The sequence below is a fragment of the Oncorhynchus mykiss genome, chromosome 12 (assembly GCF_013265735.2).
Source record: "Oncorhynchus mykiss isolate Arlee chromosome 12, USDA_OmykA_1.1, whole genome shotgun sequence".
In the NCBI taxonomy this organism is placed as follows: Eukaryota; Metazoa; Chordata; class Actinopteri; order Salmoniformes; family Salmonidae; genus Oncorhynchus; species Oncorhynchus mykiss.
Genome location: NC_048576.1, coordinates 16,581,792 through 16,604,095, shown reverse-complemented (window position 1 = coordinate 16,604,095; position 22,304 = coordinate 16,581,792). Strand labels below are relative to the sequence as shown.

The following is a 22,304-nucleotide window of genomic DNA, read 5'->3' as shown; positions in this document are numbered from 1 at the left end:
TTGGGCCCACACGTCACCCTCCTCTGGTCATACAGGCATCGGTCGGACGGTGCACTGTCTGAGTGGGAAGTACTGGTGGCCCACCTTGGCAAAGGACGTGAGGGTTTATGTTTCCTCCTGCTCGGTGTGCGCCCAGTGTAAGGCTCCTAGGCCCCTGCCCAGAGGTAAGCTACACCCCTTACCCGTTCCACAACGGCCTTGGTCACATCTGTCGGGCGATTTCCTCACCAATCTTTCTCCCTCACAGGGTAACACCACGATCCTGGTCGTTGTGGACTGTTTTTCTAAGTTGTGCCATCTCCTCCCTCTGCCCGGTCTCCCTACGGCCCTACAGACTGCGGAGGCCTTGTTTACACACGTCTTCCGGCACTACAGGGTGCCTGAAGATATAGTGTCTAATCGGGGTTCCCAGCTCACTTCAAGGGTCTGGAGGACGTTCATGGAACGTCTGGGGATCTCGATCAGCCTTACCTCGGGTTTTCACCCCGAGAGTAATGGGCAGGTGGAGAGAGTGAACCAGGATGTGGGTAGGTTTCTGCGGTCTTATTGTCAGGACTGGACGAAGGAGTGGGCGGCGTTCGTGCCCTGGGCCGAGATGGCTCAGAACTCACTCCGCCACTCCTCCACTAACCTCTCGCCCTTCCAGTGCGTACTGGGGTACCAGCCGGTTCTGGCGTCTTGGCATCAAAGTCAGACCGAGGCTCCTGCGGTGGACGACTGGTTCAGGTGCGCGGAGGAGACCTGGGACGTCGCCCATGTTCACCTCCAGCGGGCCGTGCTGCACCAGAAGGGCAGCGCAGACAGTCACCGCAGTGAGGCCCGGGTCTGACCGGAAGCTGGGGCCACGGTTTGTGGGGACATTTAAAGTCCTGAGGAGACAGCTTCCCGCCGATTAACGCATTAACCCCTCTTTCCATGTGTCTCTCTTCAGGCCGGTGGTGGCTGGCCTGCTCCAGGAGTCTGAGGTGCGGGATGTTCCTCCGCCCCCTTTGGACATCGAGGGGGCCCCGGTGTACTCCGTTCACTCCATATTGGATTTGAGGCGTCGGGCGAGGGGCCTTCAGTACCTCGTGGACTGGGAGGGGTAGGGTCCGGAGGAGAGATGCTGGGTCCCGGTGGAGGACGTTTTGGAACCTTCTATGCTGCGGGAGTTCCACCGTCTTCGTCCGGATCGCCCTGCACCTCGCCCTCCGGGTCGTCCCTGAGGCCGGTGTCAGCGGGCAGCTGGAGCCGCGCGTCAAGGGAGGGGTACTGTCATGACTTCCACTGAAGTCGGTCCCTCTCCTTGTTCAGGCGGCATTCGGTGGTCGACGTCACCGGTCTTCTAGCCACCTTTAATTTTCCATTTGTTTTGTTTTGGTTCACATTCCCTCATCAGACTAAATGTACATTACCCTCTGTTTCCCCCATGTCTGTGTGTGGAATTGTTCTTTGTGTAGGGTGTTACGCTACAGGCTGGCTTGCGCTAGGTTTGTTTCAAACCTGTTTTGTTTAATCCGGTTCATGTTACCGTGGTTGTGCTTTGTGCTGCCTCGCCTGTGCCTTTGGGCCAGGGTGTACAGTGCCTTGCGAAAGTATTCGGCCCCCTTGAACTTTGCGACCTTTTGCCACATTTCAGGCTTCAAACATAAAGATATAAAACTGTATTTTTTTGTGAAGAATCAACAACAAGTGGGACACAATCATGAAGTGGAACGACATTTATTGGATATTTCAAACTTTTTTAACAAATCAAAAACTGAAAAATTGGGCGTGCAAAATTATTCAGCCCCTTTACTTTCAGTGCAGCAAACTCTCTCCAGAAGTTCAGTGAGGATCTCTGAATGATCCAATGTTGACCTAAATGACTAATGATGATAAATACAATCCACCTGTGTGTAATCAAGTATCCGTATAAATGCAACTGCACTGTGATAGTCTCAGAGGTCCGTTAAAAGCGCAGAGAGCATCATGAAGAACAAGAAACACACCAGGCAGGTCCGAGATACTGTTGTGAAGAAGTTTAAAGCCGGATTTGGATACAAAAAGATTTCCCAAGCTTTAAACATCCCAAGGAGCACTGTACAAGCGATAATATTGAAATGGAAGGAGTATCAGACCACTGCAAATCTACCAAGACCTGGCCGTCCCTCTAAACTTTCAGCTCATACAAGGAGAAGACTGATCAGAGATGCAGCCAATAGGCCCATGATCACTCTGGATGAACTGCAGAGATCTACAGCTGAGGTGGGAGACTCTGTCCGTAGGACAACAATCAGTCGTATATTGCACAAATCTGGCCTTTATGGAAGAGTGGCAAGAAGAAAGCCATTTCTTAAAGATATCCATAAAAAGTGTCGTTTAAAGTTTGCCACAAGCCACCTGGGAGACACACCAAACATGTGGAAGACGGTGCTCTGGTCAGATGAAACCAAAATTGAACTTTTTGGCAACAATGCAAAACGTTATGTTTGGCGTAAAAGCAACACAGCTGAACACACCATCCCCACTGTCAAACATGGTGGTGGCAGCATCATGGTTTGGGCCTGCTTTTCTTCAGCAGGGACAGGGAAGATGGTTAAAATTGATGGGAAGATGGATGGAGCCAAATACAGGACCATTCTGGAAGAAAACCTGATGGAGTCTGCAAAAGACCTGAGACTGGGACGGAGATTTGTCTTCCAACAAGACAATGATCCAAAACATAAAGCAAAATCTACAATGGAATGGTTCAAAAATAAACATATCCAGGTGTTAGAATGGCCAAGTCAAAGTCCAGACCTGAATCCAATCGAGAATCTGTGGAAAGAACTGAAAACTGCTGTTTACAAATGCTCTCCATCCAACCTCACTGAGCTCGAGCTGTTTTGCAAGGAGGAATGGGAAAAAATGTCAGTCTCTCGATGTGCAAAACTGATAGAGACATACCCCAAGCGACTTACAGCTGTAATCGCAGCAAAAGGTGGCGCTACAAAGTACAAAGTATTAACTTAAGGGGGCTGAATAATTTTGCACGCCCAATTTTTCAGTTTTTGATTTGTTAAAAAAGTTTGAAATATCCAATAAATGTCGTTCCACTTCATGATTGTGTCCCACTTGTTGTTGATTCTTCACAAAAAAATACAGCTTTATGTTTGAAGCCTGAAATGTGGCAAAAGGTCGCAAAGTTCAAGGGGGCCGAATACTTTCGCAAGGCACTGTATAGTAAATGTCTTTAGTTGAGATTTTTCATACGATGTAGTTGTAATTTAACATTACGCAAAGAGGCAAAAATGATTGATTTCGCTTCATATACGTTTCCACTTTTATTTTGAAGACAAAATCGTAACAGCGGAAGTCTTAATGTTGCTGCGGTCACGCTAATTGAGCTTCGGCTCCATCAATGAGGCACAATCACCCACAAATAATCATGGGACCAATATAATCTCCCCCTTCTTCAGGCACTTCCGGTGAACGTGGCTTGACCATTCTGTACTGTATGTAGACCATATGTTCAATCACATGCATGTACTCATTCGCTGTTGGCCTACTGTACGTTGTGTAGCAAGCACAATTGGTTGCATACTTCACATTAGAGTGGTGCACTATGCCATCCGTGCCAACTTCCTTATTAGAATCTACATGATTTATATGTTTTAACATTTCACCATGTTGTATCAGACAAAAGTCTCTGAATAAAGTGAATCCGGCCATAGTAACATTGTAAGGAAAGCTGCATTTTGCATTTCCACTCATTGCACAGTATTGTATGTATGCAAACTTTGGTCCTGGCCACTCAACTTCTCATGCTACCATAGTTACGTTTTTTTTGTTGAAAAAAGTTAAATAGATTTACTAGCAAAGCAACTGAATTTAACAATACAACTCCCTAGATGCATTTCAATTGAGTTTGTGAAACCTTCATTGGCACAAGAAATTTAATTTCATAATGTTCTATTCAAGACAACACTGAGACATCACACATTTCTGAAATAATCAGTCACTCAAAATTACATACTTTGTAGTGTTTTCCACAAACACTTGTCATTGGACAAGTTTGTAGTCAATTTACCATGAAAACATGTGCCCAGGGCACTCCTATTGCAAAGCCTGGAGAAAAACACAATCTCATCGTTAGTGTGAAGAGGGATGTCAGCACTAAATTAAAAAAGATAAACAATATGCAGCCAAAAACATTGGAGACTGCAACATCAATCAAGTTGAATAATATTCCCTGGACTGGGTTAGAAGACTGGGTTAGATTTAGTGATTTTATCTGATGATTGACCCAGATCAAATAAACCCAAGGATTACATCAGTGGAGACTGGTGGGAGGAGCTATAGGAGGACAGGGTCATTGTATTGGCTGGAATGGAACAGTATCAAACATACGGAATCCACGATAAACCACATTCCATTCCAGTAGCAATGAGCCCGTCCTATAGCTCCTCTCACCACCAGATCACATACACACAAATATACATAGACAATACCATTCAAAAGTTTGGACACGCCTACTCATTCAAGGGTTTCTTTATTTGTACTATTTTCTACATTGTAGAATAATGAAGACATCAAAACTATGATATAACACTCATGGAATTATGTAGTAACCAAAAAAAGTATTAAAACAAATATATTTATTTTATATTCTTCACAGTAGCCAGTCATTGCCTTGACAGCTTTGCACACTTGGCATTCTCTCAACCAGCTTCATGGGGTAGTCACCTGGAGTGCATTTCAAATAACAGGTGGGCCTGATTAAACGTTCATTTGTGGATTTTTTTTCCTTCCTAACTCACTTGAGCCAATCAGTTGTTGTGACAATGTAAGGGTGGAATACAGAAGATATCCCTATTTGGTAAAAGACCAAGTCCATATTATGGCAAGAACAGCTCAAATAAGCAAAGACAAACGACAGTCCATCATTACCTTAAGCCATGAGCGGGGTGGGCAGTCATTGTAGAAAATAATTTGTTCTTAACGGACTTGCCTAGTTAAATTAAAAATAGTCAGTCAATCCAAAAAATTAAGAACTTTGAAAGTTTCTTCAAGTGCAGTCACAAAACCATCAAGCACTATGATGAAACTTGCTCTCATGAGGACCGCCACAGGAAAGGAAGGCAGAGTTACCTCTGCTGCAGAGGATAAATTCATTAGAGTTAACTGCACCTCAGATTGCAGCCCACCTCAGATTGAGTTTAGTGGGACTAACACTTTTTTGGTTACAACATGATTCCATGTGTTATTTCATAGTTTTGATGTCTTCATTATTATTCTACAAATGTAGAGAATATTTTTTTTTTAATTAAAAAATGTAATGAGTGGGTGTCCAAACGTTTGACTGGTACTGCATATACATCCAAATACACACACGTACCATACATACAGTGAGTGTATTGTTGTAGCTAGCTTGCTATGTTACGACACGGAAGAAAACATACTGAACTATAAAGCGGAGATATGCCTCAAATCCTATGTTATCTCGCAAAACAAGGGCGACAATCTTCAGGTTATGTTCATATAACTCGCCAGATACTCGCTCTTCTCTTCATGAAAGGGAAGCGGCAAAAACTCTCGTTTAATGCGCATGCGCATTATATACACAGCAAAGCAATGTAGGAAAAACACAAGGCGGGACTTCTATAAAATATTTTACACATCCAAGTGTTACAATTACAGTGTAGTGTTAATGCATAGCATCAATCACGTACAAATCAACTTGTTATTGTCTAAAACAATCAGACATCTGAAATTAGAAAATGAATGCAATTTAGTGCAAAGATTGAGAAAACATTTTTTTTTACAGAACTGTATAAATTTTATTTGCTTTGTATTTTGCTTACATTACAGTCACAACATCTTACATAGGCTTTACTCAATATAAATCTGAAAATAATTAAAAGTACTTTAATTTTGGTGATACTGTGTTATAGTCAGGATAACATGAGATAAATAATTCCAGACAGAAAGAGATGTTTACAAGAATGGTGACATAAGAAAAAAGACAAACATGATTTCACCTAAAAAGTAATACAGGCAATGGTCACTTAACATACGATATACAATCAAACAACCAAGTAGTACTACTGAGCTGTTGCACAGGGGCTTTTATACATGGAGGGGCAGCAGGTAACAGATTTACACAGATCAGTTCAGTACAGAGATTCCCTCAGTGAAAAAAGCCTGATATTGCAAACATTGAGAAGGTACAAAGGTTTATTGTTTTGTCTAGTGTACAGAGCACTACCAGATGCCATGGGTTAGGTTACCTGATAGAAGGCTAGGTTTCTCCTGAAATATATAGATTTGATAGAAACTTTTCTGTTCACAGACAGAGCACAACTTTGCTGTTTAGTTTTATTGATAATATAAATGTATTTTTGATGTTACATTTCTCTCTGTTAGAAGACAATCTAAAAGCAATTTCCCACCACCCTTCAACATCAGATTAAGGGAGTGAGCTGGGCAGAGCACTTTCAGAGCAGCCTTCTGTTTGTGCTCAACTATTGGAAGCCCTTTGAAACATCCCACTTTGTGGGTTGACAATGGATACTAGGGCTGTATTCAATGAGGGGAGACTCAACAAATGTTACAAATAGAAATGTAACATAGTGCCAATAATTCCAATCCTCTACCTGAAATACCACTATTAGTTCTACACAATACATTTCTATCTGAACGTTCTGTAACATTGCACCCTCCTGAACAGGGCCTAGAGAAATGTGTTTTATTAGGGATGCATCACGCTACTCAAACCAATTGTTGATGCTCCTGTACAGCAATTTTGTAATAACCTCAGCATCCAGCAAGATCAGCCATACAATAAACAAAGTTTTCAGTGCATAGGGATGATTACAACTGTAAAAAGGATGAGTGATGGTGTATAACATGGTCATGCTCTTTTGGACAAGGGCAATCTATATCAACAAACGCCTGCTTTTGATAGATCTTGAACGTGTTTTAATAAGTATGTGTGCGTCTTCAACAACATTGGGGGAAACAATTGACAACGTAGTAAAAGTCCTTCAATGCCCTGAGCAGACTGGGGAACGTAAGGCAAAGGTATCCTGGGGGGAAATAAATCTACTAATAACAGTATTTAAAAAACAACACCCAAACACACACAAGACTCACCCCAATACAAAAACAGAGAGGGATTGGCTTTGTGAGGGGGAAATGTAGCCTGGCTGGCACGACCCACAGCACAGGGACAGCTGTCGTACACTGGTCTGGAAAGAAGGCCATTAATGCAATATTCACTCAGAAATTGAGCGATGGCTTTGATTGGTTCAATCAAATGTGATTTTTCCCCCTCAGAGGTTGAGACCTCTCGTTGTTTTTTAAATAAAACCATTGTAATGGAAGGGGCAGCGCTCAGGGGGCTGTGTGGCCATGCATGTTGGAGTTTGAGTGAGAATAATACAGAAGAGAACCAACCAGTAAAAACACAGCCCTCTTCATTATCGACGCATTGTGCCAACATGGAGGAGCCATTCCAGACTGAAGTCAGGAGGACTTGAGAGTTGTGTGTTAGCCAGACTAGTGGACATGATAATACGGGTTTTAGAAACACCACCCAGATGCTGTTGAATACATACTTGATGGGCAGAGTTAGTGTGACACACAGAGGCCAAATCATGTGTTACCTGGTAGCCTAATCCATGATGACATTGTAGAAAAATGTTACCATGCCCAATCATCAGCTCACTGTAGACTAAAGGCACTCTGCTATGCTAAAATAGTTGCAGTGCTCCTGACATACAGTGATACTATGGCTAGATTCATTATCCAATCAAACAATCTGTCCCTTGACAGTGATCCAACACTATTCTACATACATTACTCTACATCTTTGTTATTCACAAAGAAGTTAAAGTAGGGTCACTTAGATTCCAATATTCCTATTTATCTAATAAGTGGACAACTTTCCTAACTTCACAATTAATTTCGAGTTTAGAGTACCATAAGCACTTTAGCAGAGCAAATAACTTGGATTTGATATTGTGGAACTTTACCCTACCTGAAAGTGTCAGAAACAGGACTGTATGCTACCCCAAAACACAGTTTGGCGAATGCAAATTTAAATAGTTACCAATTATTTGTTTAAAAATGGTAAATAGAATCCATATCCATGATAAAATCAAAAGTGGGAATTTAGAATTTGTTCTTAGACATTTTTATAAGCACAAGTTGAAACGGTGGTTGAGGAAAATAAATAGTGGGGGTATCTTGTGGGCTACAGTAAAAGCTAGCAACTGTAGAGATATCAGCATCATGATTAGAACCTGGGCTACTAACTGAAGAATCATCAGAAATGATTAAAACATGTTAATATCACACCAGAGAGAAGGAGAGGGACAAACAGAGCCATGATATGATGGTAGAAATAAAATACATTAGAAGAAAAAAACAAAACATGTAAAAATAGCTATTATCAAAAAGTGTGCACGGTAAGTCTAAAACAACCCCCTTCCAAAAACACAAACAAACTGTGCTATTCCACTCAGTCAGAGGGTGCACCGAAACCAAGAACTGGTTAAAACCCAAATCCTGGTCCCGCTCGTTTGCTCTACCCTTGCACTTCTTTCTCTGCCAAGTCTCTCCCACAATCCTTGTTTTTTCAGGCAGGCATGGGGACAGCCCCTCCCTTCAACCAAGGCTGTTCCCACTAACTGTGAAGAAGGAGCAGCACCAGCGCCATAGCAATTAATGTCCCTTAGTTCTCCCAATGCTAGAGCTCTGAGGCTGGGTAAGCATTGCACAGGGCTGTCCTTGCCTCCTGGTGCTGGGTCTAGCTAGGTAACAGTTGACGGGGCAGTCCACTCTCCTCCCAATCCAATGTCTATGGGGATAGCTAGCCTGGGAGACCGAGAAACCAAGGACCTCCAGGGATCACCACCACTCGCCAGTACCAATGTTTAGCTCTGGGGCTTGGGGAGAAAGGGGGCCACCCTTTCAGTCTCCCAGGAACGAGTTCTCTCTGCGCTGGGTGAGAGGCAAATTGAGAGAGCCCTTGGACCTAGCCTAGCAGTTGATGGAGGGATAGTCTGTCTTTCCCGCCGAGCTGATGATCCTCATGAGGCAGCGTCCAAACTCCTCCAGGATCATCCTCTCTGCGGTGGCCTGGGGCTGCTGGTTCAGCTCTGCCTGCTCAGCCTGCTCCAGCAGACACTCGCATGTCACCTCCGCCACCTCCTTCGTCACAAACGTATAGGGCATCCTGGTTGAGAGAGGATGAAGAGATTAGCCACTGCTCTAGAACAAGATACAACATAGATGGGGAGTACAGAACCGAGGCTGGAGAGAGGGGGAGCCGAGGCTGGAGAGATGGGGAGCCGAGGCTGGAGAGGGGGGTGAGAGGGAGGTGGCGTTAAGGATAGAAAAAATAAATCTAGAGAAGATGCGTTGAGGAGAGGGGGTGAGTAGAGAAGGGGTGAGGCTGGAGAGGCCGAGTGTAGAGAGGGAGGGAGTCTTACCTCCCCCCTCCGCTGGTGATGGCGGGAGTGGTCCGTGTAAGCAGGTCTGAGATCTGTGATGACAGCTTGGTCTTGGCTGCCGTCTGTTGTTGAACTCTGACCTCAGCTGCGTCGGCCAGGTGCATCAGAGTCTTCCTCTCAGGGCTCTCTTCAAAGTTCTTACAGCCCACACACTTACAGGTAGACGAGCACATGATCTTGGCCTGGCAGAGAGAGTCTCAATAAATAAGCAGGCGTGACCAAGAACGTGGTGTGCTACTAGTAGGTCGGACCAGAAGCCTGCACCCACCACTTCAGGGATAAGACTGGCCACCCCTGATGTAAAGTGGCATGCAACATATAATAGAACAGAGTACAACGTTATAGTCCACCCTGGACTTGAACAGTCTTTACGACCAGGTCCACCTCTACAAGGCAGCAATCCCAACTTTTGCCAGGACCCTGAAGGAAGTCACCCTCAACCGCAGCCCCAGCACCTCACACAGGAGCAACAGATATCCCGCCAAGACACCATCCCAGACCTGCGAGACCCCTTCCTGAAGGACCTGCATCAAGAGAAGCCACGCCAAGAGGACATACACCCAGATCACAGCCCTTACCCCCCCCCCCCCCCCCCCAGTCACAACTAGTTAAATAAAATAATAAAACAACTCCTGGAGCTCTGTTGCACGCTGGGTATGTACATAGTAAATGGTAGGCGTCGAGGAGACTCCTATGGTAGGTACACCTACAGCTCGCCCCTTGGCAGTAGTACTGTAGATTACTTTATCACTGACTTCAACCCAGTCTCTCAGAGTGTTCAGTCAGCCCACTGACACCCCTATCAGCAAAATCATAGTTATGATTGAATATTGCTCTGTTCAAGTAGAGGCATCAAAGCCAAAGGAACTGAATAATATTAAGAAATGCTATAGATGGAATGAAAGTAGTGTAGAAACCTACCGGGAAAAAACCGAACAATTAGGCAACAGCAAATTCAATTCCTTTTAGATAACTTCCTGGACAAAACATTTCACTGTATTTAGTGAAGGTGTAAACTTGGCAGTAGAAAGCCTAAACAGTATATTTGTCATTTCAGCTTCCCTATCAAACCTAAAAATTGAGAGCAGGCAACCTAAGAAAATAAAAAAAACAATGACAAATGGTTTGATGAAGAATGCAAAACCTACGAAAGAAATTGAGAAACCTGTCCAACCAAAAACAGATGCAGAAAACCTGAGCCTACACCTTCACTATGGTGAATCATTGACACATTACAGAAAAAGGAACATCACGTCAGAAATAAACACAATGCAATTCAAGAATCCATGGAATCTAACCACTTCCGGGAAAATTGGAACAAACACAAAGAGTTAGTTAATTCAGAAAGTATTCAGATCCCTTCACATGCTCCACATTGTTACATTACACCCTTATTCTAAAATGGATTAAATACAATCCTCAATCTACAAACAATAACCCATAATGACAAAGCGAAAACAGGTTTATGGACTTTTTTGTTGTTGTTGCAAAACAGAAATACCGTATTTACATAAATATTTAGACCCTTTGCTTTCAGACCTGAAATTGAACTCAGGTGCATCCTGTTTACACTGATCTTCCTTGAGATGTTTTTATAACTTGATTTGGAAAGGCACACACCTGTCTATATAACGTCCCACAGTTGACAGTGCATGTCGGAGCAAAAACCAAGCCATGAGGTGGAAGGAATTGTCCATAGAGCTCAGAGACAGGATTGTGTCGAGGCACAGAACTGGGGAAGGGTACAAAGAAAATGTCTGCAGCATTGATGGTCCCCAAGAACACAGTGGCCTCAATCGGGGGATTGTTGAAGAAATGAGTCTCCCTCACTTGATTAGAATATTATACGACAAGCGATGCTCTCCATCCAACCTGAAAGAGCTTGAGACGATTTGCAGAAAAGAATGGGAGAAACTCTAAATACAGGTGTGCCAAGCTTGTAGTGTCATACCCAAGAAGACTCAAGGCAGTAATCGCTGCCAAAGATGCTTCAACAAAGTACTGAGTAAAGGGTCTGAATACTTACGTAAATGTAATATTTCCATTTTATTTTTTATAAGTTTGCTAAAATTTCTAAAAAACAGTTTTTGCTTTGTCATTATGAGGTATTGTGTGTAGATTGATGAGGGGGGAAAAACAATTGAATCCATTTTAGAATAAGGCTGTAACGTAACAAAATGTGGAAAAAGTCAAGGGGCCTGTATACTTTCGGAATGCACTGCATCTATTCAAAATGGAGATGTATGGATAACCATTTCTCCAATCCTTTTGGTTCTATAACAAAATTCAAACAGCAAAAAACATGTCCATGATCAAATACATATCTTAGAATAAGCTATTAAAGAATACCAGAACCAACTGGACTCTCCAATTACAACAGACCACGTATTCACCCTGCACACCCTAATTTACACAAACTATACGTACCTCGGCCTAAACATCAGCGCCACAGGCAACTTCCACAAGGCTGTGAACAATCTAAGAGACAAGGCAAGAAGGGCCTTCTATGCCATCAAAAGGAACATAAAAATCAACAACCCAGTCAGGATCTGGAAAAAAAAATACTTGACTCAGTTTTAGAACCCCTTGCTCTCTGCGGTTTGGGTCCGCTCACCAACAAAAATAATTCACAAAATGGGACAAACACCAAATTGAGACACTGCATGAAGAATTCTGCAAAAACATCCTCCATGTCCAACGTAAAACACCAAATATACATGCAGAGCAGAATTAGGCCGATATCCCCTAATTATCAAAATCCAGAAAATAGCCGTTAAATTCTACAACCACCTCAAAGGAAGCGATTTCCAAACCTTCCATAACAAAGCCATCACCTACAGAGAGATGAACCTGGAGAAGAGTCCCCTAAGCAAGCTGGTCCTGGGGCTCTGTTCACAAACATAAACACACCCCACAGAGCCCCAGGACAGCAACACAATTAGACCCAACAAAATCATGAGAAAAGAAAAAGATAATTACTTGACACATTTGGAAAGAGTTTACAAAAAAAGAGAACAAACTAGAATGCTATTTGGCCCTAAACTGACTGACCCAAAATTAAGGAAAGCTTTGACTATGTACAGACAGTAGCATAGCTTTGCTATTGAGAGAGACCGCCGTAGGCACATAGTGCACATTGCCCACAAAATGAGGTGGAAACTGAGCTGCACTTCCTAACATCCTGCCAAATGTTTGACCATATTAGACACATATTTCTCTAAGATTGGGGTGGCAGGTAGCTTAGTGGTTAGAGCGTTGGTCCAGTAACCGAAAAGTTGCTGGATCGAATCCCGACAAGGTAAAAATCTGTCGTTCTGCCCTCGAACAAGGCAGTTAACCCATTGTTCCCTGGTAGGCCATCATTGTAAATAAGAATTTGTTCTTAACTGACTAGTTAAATAAAAAAAATTAAATAAAGATTGCACAGACCTACAAAGAATTTGAAAATAACTCATATCTACTGGGTGAAATACCAGTGTGCCATCAAAGCAGCAAGATTTGTGACCTGTTGCCACAAGAAAAGGCAACCAGTGAAGAACAAACACCATTGTAAATACAACCCATATTTATGTTCATTTATTTTCCCTTTTGTACATCATTACAACACTGTTCACAGCCATAATATGACATCTCCATTGCTTTGAAACTTTTGTGAGTGTAATGTTTACTGATTGTACCATTTCACTTGAGAGAGAAAGAGAGAAAGAGAAAGAGAGAGAGAGAGAGAGAGAGAGAGAGAGACCCACCTCGTAACACTCGCAGTAGTTCTTCAGGCAGCCTGAGCGTTTACAGTTGCAACCTTTGCTGTGTCTGCGGTCCGACTCGCCCTCTTTACCTTTACCGATCTTGGGCTTGAACGCCTCCGGGTTACGGTCCAGACATGCCTGGGGAAATGATACACTCCTTTTAAAACAACTCTGTACACAAGGAGTCAGATATAACAGACAGTTATTTATTACACAAGGCCAAATCATATCACGAATCAAAGAGCACATTTGTCACACCAAGCTTTTCTTTCACACAAAGGAAGAATAAGGTGAGACAAATAAAGTTGAGTCAAATCTGAGGTCTTGTTCCTCACCTTGATGGCTTTAGCTCGGTCCGTCTCGTGTTCCAGGTTGTTGAAGCAGTTGGTACAGTTACAGTTCTGACAGAACTCCCCGTTGGCAAAACAGTCACAGTACCTGCAGAGAGAGCATTCAGACACAACATAGACAGCTAGAGGTTAGGCCCATCTCAAATGACGTCTACACGTCTAAATACAGGACATTTACTTTTTAAAGCAGGAATCCTGTTAAACATCAATAGTTGAGTTCCCTGTAAGTTATTATAGTACGTACAGTTTGAGACACTGAGATTTGGTGCAGTTACAGGGCTTCCGTGGTCTGAAGGCAGCGCCTGATGTTGATAAGCTGTGGGAGAAGGGAATATGCTTATAATTAGTCAGGGCAGTGAGTTTATTACAACGTTGTCATAACATTTCATATCAAAAGGAATTTAAAACCTTCAAACAAAGGTGCTTTATTGTACTGACTTATTCTACTGGCAAGGACTTCTTTGCCATCAAACCACAGATCATACTCCAGCTGGGAATTTCCTGTGTGGTGTTGTGCTTACCCATTGAGAGGCAGTCTGGCCTGAGTCTGGATGCCTGTAGGGGTGGAGAACCCAGAGCTGCTGGCCAGAGTCACATACGCCGACTGCTGGAGCTGGAGAAGGGAGAGAGAACTGTGAGAGCACAAACACACACGTTTAAAATGCATTCAACACACATTCCAGCCCTGTACCTGTGTGACGTATTGTGCGGGCAGCACGGCGTAGCCCATGTTCCCAGAGCCAGGGGCAGGCGCCAATACAGTACCCGGGGGTAGATTGGTGAGGTTGGGCTGAATCTGGGGTAGCGATGTGGCGGGCATGATCAACCTTTGCTGGGTCTGAGTGGTCAGCACCTGGCCTGACGATGTCAAGGGCTTAGGCACCACCTGAGAGAGGAGGAGAACAATGAAGGTTCGTTCAATTACACTCACCTTATTGATAGTGCATGTTGTCGTGGCTGAGTGAATGTATGATTAGGGGAGCAATTCAATCTGTAAGTAAGTAGTGTGTTCGTGTCACGTGTGTTTTACCTGCTTCATTGTCTGTGCTGGGACAATGGGGACAGACATCCTGACTTGGGTTGTGTTGACCACCATGGGCTTGGCTGTGGAAGGAAAAAACCTTTAAATGTTCACACCCAATGGAACAAAAACATGTTCTCTGATTTATGCCCTTACTAATTTAGTAATTTTTTTCTTAAAAAAAATTGTTGTTGTATATACACTATATATTTATGGCACTGTTTGGACCTAAAATCCTTTCCTTGCCACTCTGTATGGATGGTGAGTTGGGAGTCTGGCTCCTACCTGTCATGGATGAGTTAGTGATGGGGCTGCCGGCATGTCCCGTGCTGCTGCCCGTGGTGGCAGTGACCAGCCTGACGTAGTGAAAGCGGCTGCCTGGCACCTGGATCTGCTGCACGTTGGATGGGGTGGACAGGGGAAAGATGGTCTTAAATTGGGGGGCGCCCACCCCTCCCACCGTCACAGTCTGCACAGGCTTCATGGTCTGCGAGGAGGGGAGAAAACAGTCAAGATTATTCCCAAGAGCATCAGCAGTAGCATACCTGATGATCAAGGTCTTGGTGATTAGTTGGCTAGTTGAATCAGGTGTTCCAGTGTTTGAATAAAACAAAAAATTTGCAGTTCTGGGGGTCAGAGAGGAGGACCACAGTTGAGAAACACTGTTATAAAAGCTAGTTGTAGCTGCGCAGTAGAATGGGTTGAGACTACCTTGGCTGGGGAGGTGGCTGTAGACTGTTGTAATAGTATCTGATGTCCCAGGTGGGCCATGTTGAGAGGCAGAGACACTGACTTCTGAGGGGAGTTGGGGACCTGTGAGGCCACCGACACCACCGTCAACTGTCACACAAAGAGAAAACAGAATGATATGTTTACTAATACATGTCAATAGCTCCAAGTTGTCATCCAAACACAAAATGGGAGAAAACTCAGGGTCCCACTCACTGACCCAGACATGGTATAGTTTCTAAATGGATTGGGGTCATGCGGGACCTATAGGTTGGCATGCTTTCTCTTTATATGCAGCTATTAAATATGCTAGATTTGGTTATTATGATATGTATTAAATAGTGGTGTAATATTCACTGAGTGTACAAAGCATTAGGAACACCTGCTCTTTCCATGACAGACTGACCAGGTGAATCCAGGTGAAAGCTATGATCCTTTATTGATGTCACCTGTTAAATACACTTCAATCAGTGTAGGTGAAGAGGAGGAGGCAGGTTAAATAAGGATGTTCAAGCCTTAAGACATGGATTGTGTTTGTGTGCCATTTAGCAGGTGAATGGGAAAGAAAATATTTAAGTGCCTTTGAATAGGGTATGGTAGTAGGTGCACCGGTTTGAGTGTGTCAAGAACTGCAATGCTGCTGGGTTTCACACTCAACAGTTTCCTGTGTGTATTCAGAATGGTCCACCACCCAAAGGACATCCAACCAACTATGACACACCTGTTGGAAGCACTGGAGTCAACATGGGCCAGAATCCCTGTGGAACGCTTTCGACACCTTGCAGAGTACATACCCCAACGTATTGAGGCTGTTCTGAGCACAACTCAATAGTGGGAAGGTGTTCCTAACGTTTTGTACAATGCAAGTCATTACTCTATTATTTACAATTTAAAATGTATTAACTGCATTCATTATTGTTTCTAAAGTATGTCCTTTTGAGATGATTTTCTAAAAAAAAATGTATCATCTCAAAATAGGACAATGCTCCTTTAAGAGAATTGGCTTCAAAAGATATTGACCTGGCTACGGTAGACTAGCCAAGACAAATGCTAAAGTGTCTTTTGCAGACTATCAACAGTAGCCAGTATATTGCTAGTATGTTCACTTTTTCAAATCACTTTCCTTAGTTAAAATAAATAAGCTGAGCGAGTAGATTGATGGGTGCTTGTTTTTGCTCTGGAAAGCTTGCGCTGTGCCGTGCTTGCGCGTGCCGAACTCTTGTACTTCTCAAGACGTTGTGACTCACGGCAGCGTGGTGGTGCTTTAGTGAATGGCTAATCATAATCATATTGCGCAAATAGAAATAACATGACTTTTACGTATGTAGTCTTCAATGGTAGACTGCGACAGAGCAAGTATACGTTGAACTGGAACGCAAAAAGGAGATCCACTGACTGGAAATGCGTTTACTGGCCCCGGGCCAGGAGGCCACTCTAATGTCAGACCCTGAAACTGCACTGGTTCTCTCTCCCTCACTCAAAGTGGGGTCAGAGGGATTGAGTGGCAGCATGTCTGACCTTGCTGGGCGACTTGAGGGGGGAGATGGCGATCTTGCTGCTGGAGCCGAGGGTCTCAGAGAGGGTGATGGTCCGTGGGGGGGTCACCGGGCTGCCTGTGGACAGGACCCGACCTGGGTGGGTGGGGTTAGGGAAGGGCACAGAATCACAACGATAAGGTCAGAAACAATTGGGGCAGGGATCAAAGTCTATATACATTTCTATGGCTCAAAGCAGTTATAATAGTCTGAACTTTCAATTACACAGCTATCCATGGGTGTGTGTGGCACATTGGAAACCAAGCATTCTTTCTATGAAGATGTCAATATGAAGAGCATGTCAGGGGGATTACCTGTAATGACATTGGATACTGATGTCTGGGCAGTCAGACCTTTGTTGTTGACAGCTTTAGTGAAGACAAACTTGATTGGTCCAGCCGAAGACACCTGAGTTTTCTTAGCAATCTATTGAGAAACATGTTCATTTACCTTCACTGCACAAACTACAGCTTAGAGATCAAGCCCAGACCTATAAAGCCCGTCAACATCATCCACCATAAAAAATTGTTATAGTATTTGCTTCAGAATGTTTATTTAGTAATTTCAATACCTAGGTTTGGACATGCCAATAAATGTATTTTTTCTCTATGTAAATAGCAATGATGTGGAATTGTAACCCCTCCTTTCACCAACCAAGTAAATGCATGTGAGTGTACTTGAAATGAAGATGATCACATAAGGTGTTTGTGGAGGGGTTACAGTTGGGGATTGATTTCCAGCCTTATAAGGCTCTTCATGACAACACATAGCTAAATGAATCTCCTCACTACACAATGTGAGCACAGCTTTTCTAAAGACACTGAATTACTTTCTGATGAATTGCAAAGAATCCAGACCCTTGAGACAAAAAGGTAAACAAGTCAATAAACAAGTAAACAAACAGGTCTCACCTGTACAGTCTTCAGCTGCTGGGCCTGCAGGGTGGATACCTGACTGGCCGAGCTGACCGTCACCACCTTGAAATGCTGCGGGTTGGCCTTGGCCTCCCCCAGACCCTGCACTGAGGCAGACTTGGAGCCTGTGTGGGGCAGCTGCAGGACAATAGGCTGGCCAGACTTTCCTATGGCCGTCACCATGAACTGCTGGCCCCCTGGAGTAGTGGTAGTGGTGGTGGTGCCTTGGGACCTAGTGGTGTCTGCGCCTGGCGAAGAGGCCACCTTGTTGAGGATGATCTGGTGGTTGGCTGAGAGGGTGAAGGGGGCTGAGAGCTTCTGTAAGCTCCCCGAGGTGAGACTAACCCGGGAGAGGCTGCTGGTGGTTTTAGGGGTGGTTGAGGTTAGGGTGGAGGCTGTGGCGGGTCGCAAGGTGAGGGAGGAGGATGAAACCGTAGAAGAGGTGAGGAGGAGCTGGGTAGCAGAGGTGGTGCTACAGAGGGTGGAACCTGTGGGGGTGGAGGTGGTCCCGGCTTGGGTCAGCTGGGTTGGAGGGGCGTCCGAACACAGGCTTACGATCTCTGGGACAGCGGGCACATCCGTTTCCATGGGGACTGGTGAGTCGTCACTAGGCTGTGATTGGCCAGAGGCTGCAGGGGACTCGGCGGGGGGGTCGTCATCCATGATGATGGCCTCTGTGTCCATGATCTCATCAGGGAGCAGACTGTTCAGCTCTGGCGACACCACGTCCATGTCTGCAGGTTTACACTCAGCTCAGTCACTACTGGAAACAGAACAGGAAGCATCAGAATGTCAGTCCAATAGCTCCACCAAGCCATTGGATGTGTTAAACAACTGTTCTTTCAGTAGAATGACTGACAGGAAAGTACCAGTACATTATAAAACAGATATAGATAGCTGCTACTTGGGCTAAAAATGTGCATTTCTAACAATAGGCTTTTATACCTCTTGGTTAGTGCCCATAAGCAATTGTTAGGCAACCAAGAACAATTACAAAAGTATTTTCTATGTGACCAAAATACAGTGAGAAGCCTAAAACAGAATGACCAATTCCTGCATATGATGTTGCACACACACACCACTGCAAAGACAATGGAAGGCGCAAATCACCATGGATTTGAATGATGTTATTCACAATATACAGCCAAAACATGCAGTGTGACATTAGTGAATATATTAGATTTATACATCTACTATCAAAAACACAAGCGCAAATACACCAAATAGTTTCAAAGACAGCGATGAATTCATAAGCAATGAAAAGGGTGTTACAGAACACACACACAGGCAATAGAAAATCAAGTACTTGACGTTACAATATAAATTCATAAATAATCTGTTTAGCTAGCATTAGCAGTGTTGCAATGGCTCTGCAGCGGTAACTAACAGTGCTTTCTATGGTCGTTAACACTAGCTAGCTAGCTAAACGAAGCTGAATACGCTAACGTTAGTTTAGCTAGCCACCAAGAACAATAACAAACATGTTTATGCAACGACGTTATGATCCTAACTTTGATTGCAACACAACTAGATCAAAAGCCTACTTTGCAACACAATCCGCCGAATCTCGAACGGTGCCAATTAAATAGTTTGGCTAACATGTCATGGATTGCATAGCGGAGGTGTAGATAGCTGGTTAGTTAGCTTGGCTAGGCCGCTTTGGACATCCCAGAAAATGAATCTTTGTCCTACCTCCGGCATACGCAAAATAAGACAGATAGGATAATATACAAGTTGATAAACTAGGGGGAGGGGGTCGATGTTCATCCCCTCAATTTTCGATAGGATATATGATCGGGGCCTGCTTTTTGTTCTCAACTATTAAGCAGCCTGTCAAAATCATGAATTTGTGACAGGAGCAGCACTGTGAAAACGACCAGCTATAGCTTGCTAGCTACGTTTCTATTTTCAGGCCGGGTTGGATTTCGAAATATCCGCCATTTTCACCTCGTCATGAGTTCAACTAAAGAGATGAGAGGAAGAACGAGCAATAGATATGAACGCCCATGTCAGGAATCTTGTTTACCAATAAAGTAATGGGGTCACAGCTTGCGATAGATTGATTACCTGGTAGTGCAACACAGTAATAATATTAAGAGTTCTCTGCCTTGTGTCACATACTGTAACAAGCCTTATGAGCATGTAAATACTTGCATGATACTCTGTGTACTGTGTAGAACTATACAACTTACGTAAATAACGTCACGAATAATACATCTTAATTCTCTCAAATGTCCACATGTGAAAACTTTTCTGTTATGTGTTTTTGGTAAACCTATTCAAATGTAGAATAAGAACATTCATTAGACCAACACTTAATAGTCATTTGTCAAATAACAAACCCCCAGAGACCTAAATCAAATGGGGATATGACTTCCTTTTGGAAGAAAGAAACCTTGAGAGGAACCCTCGACGTAATCATCTGACTATTTGACAGTCAAAGCCCCAGCTGCCTTCAAGTCATTTCACAAAGCAGACACACAGATTATACTAGGAAGGTATTTTTCCGTCTAGCCAATATTGAATAGACAGGATTACTACAGCGGCATTAACCTCTGGAAGCTAAACAATGACAGGCCCGAATGGCAAACTGGCTTAGCAAAATCAGAAATTGCTGTCCATCTGTCGGAGTGCTGGAAACTATCTAGAGGGCTGCATTTGCAATGAATTTTAGGTAATTATAGTCACACAAAGCTACAGGCTGAATAATCAATGTAACTCTCAAACATCAATAAAATAATAATTATCTATGAAATATATGCAACGTTAGTTTCCTTTATCCGAATGAATGGTGAATAAAGTTAATGGATATTTCCAACTTCATATTGCTTCAACAACATGAATCCTATAACAAAGCTACGTTAGCTAACTAGAATAAGGTATTTCCACAGTTTGTAAGTACATACTACAAGTAACGTTACTATATATTGTATCTTCATATGCTGCTAGCTGTCTGCTAACTGGCCAAATTGATATCATCAGCTGTTAGCTAGCTAGCAAGCCTAGCCAGCAGCAACACAAAGTATTGCCCCTTTCACACAGCGAACAGATTCTTACGTGGTTTGTTTTTCCCCTTGAAGCTATTATTTTTAGTGTCTCGAAACGCCTTAACTCACATACTCTTTCACCGGTCCATACAGGCGGAGCAACATATCGGTAAAAAGCACAGAAATGTAGACGATTGTTCAAAATACCGCGCCGAGCGCCATTTCACCCCCAACATCCCATAATAATGTCACGCACTCCTTGACAACCACATGGCGCGTCATTGATCGAAGTACTTCCGGCCTCGCTCTCAGCGTGTGATAGATCTACACAACAACTCGGTAGGCACTGACAAAATAAAGGAAACACTTGAGTAAATGAGGGTTATAGAGCGAGGCAAATTGTATTAATTAACCTGAGCCGCGGTGCACCAAATGATGTATATATACACTATATTTCTAATAAGGGGCGCTATGAGCCGTCATCATTTGTTAACGTTTACATTCGTTTTTGCCACATTTATTATATTACAGACACCTTCATGCATACTGTTAAATTATATTATGTGAGCTAAACAGAAAAAATATAAGTATAATTTTTAGAGATGACTAATGTTACAGGCCCAACTGCAACAAAAAAAGACATGTCATTTTGTCCTTGAAATATGAACTACTCTTACTAGGGAGTGCCAATATGTCCGACCGTTGGCTCCAAAGCCAATACACAGCTTCGGCAATTCAGGGATTACATACGTCACAGTCTAGACCCATGACGCAAACGGGTAAAAGCGGTAAGGGAGTTGGCCATCCTCAAATCGAACAGTAATCTGCTGTTATCAAGGTAGCAATGATGCATCGTCCAGAAACAAACATGTATTTTCCATCAAACATATGTTCTTATTGTCTTATTGCCTTTTTTCATTGGGAAGGCAGAAAAAGCGTTTTTTTTAATCAAAAGCAATAACATTTGCATGTGAAAACATAATCCTACTCAATGTGGTTATTGTGTTATCCCACTGGGCACAGACGTCAAATCAAGGTCTATTCCACGTTGTTTCAACGTCATTTAAATGAAGTGAAAACGACATTGATTCAACCAGTGTGTTCACAGGGGGATACTTTGTATTCCATGTTGTAAGAGCAGCTTCTTGGGAACACAGCAATTCCGCATTTCATGAGGATAGGATTTCCATTGCTGAGATTTTTTTGAAGTGATCGGAAAAGGTCGAAAAGGTTGCGGACAGGTCATTGATAATCTGTTATCAATAAAGCACCTGTCTGAAATCTTAAATTCAACACTTTTTGTCCAATATTTCCAGATAGGGTGGTCATATTGTTATGACATTTTCAGGGTTGGTGTAGAACACAGAGATGATTCAAATACAAGTAAAATGTATTAAATGAATATGCAGTATTATGCAAATTAGGTAGTTAATATGCTAATTAAACAGTATGGAAAACATCATTACAGTAACTCAAGCCCAATAATTTAAGGTAGGGTGGTAATATAATTAACACATTCCTCAGTGTCCACATCACTAAGGAATTATTATGGTCCACACACACC

At 43.2% G+C, this 22,304-nt stretch overlaps 1 protein-coding gene across 5 annotated transcripts; it reads right to left on the bottom strand.

Annotated features, from left to right (window-relative positions):
• Positions 1-5,754: 5,754 nt before the first annotated feature.
• Positions 5,755-21,069, bottom strand: LOC110537065 (protein lin-54 homolog). 5 transcript variants are annotated; one of them, XM_036937048.1, is made up of 14 exons: positions 20,997-21,069; positions 17,751-18,516; positions 17,154-17,265; positions 16,823-16,935; positions 15,287-15,415; positions 14,861-15,062; positions 14,585-14,658; positions 14,246-14,440; positions 14,076-14,167; positions 13,799-13,870; positions 13,540-13,642; positions 13,205-13,342; positions 9,438-9,640; positions 5,755-9,181 (listed from the first exon to the last, which is right to left on the bottom strand). In XM_036937048.1, exons 2-14 carry the CDS (start codon positions 18,483-18,485, stop codon positions 8,986-8,988), a joined length of 2,364 nt encoding a protein of 787 aa, XP_036792943.1. In that variant the 5' UTR covers positions 18,486-18,516; positions 20,997-21,069; the 3' UTR covers positions 5,755-8,985. The 5 variants fall into 5 exon arrangements, with proteins under 5 accessions (XP_036792943.1, XP_021478466.2, XP_021478465.2 ...); XM_021622791.2 differs by having other exon boundaries at positions 20,870-21,008; XM_021622790.2 differs by lacking the exon at positions 20,997-21,069 and adding an exon at positions 20,811-20,986.
• Positions 21,070-22,304: the final 1,235 nt, after the last annotated feature.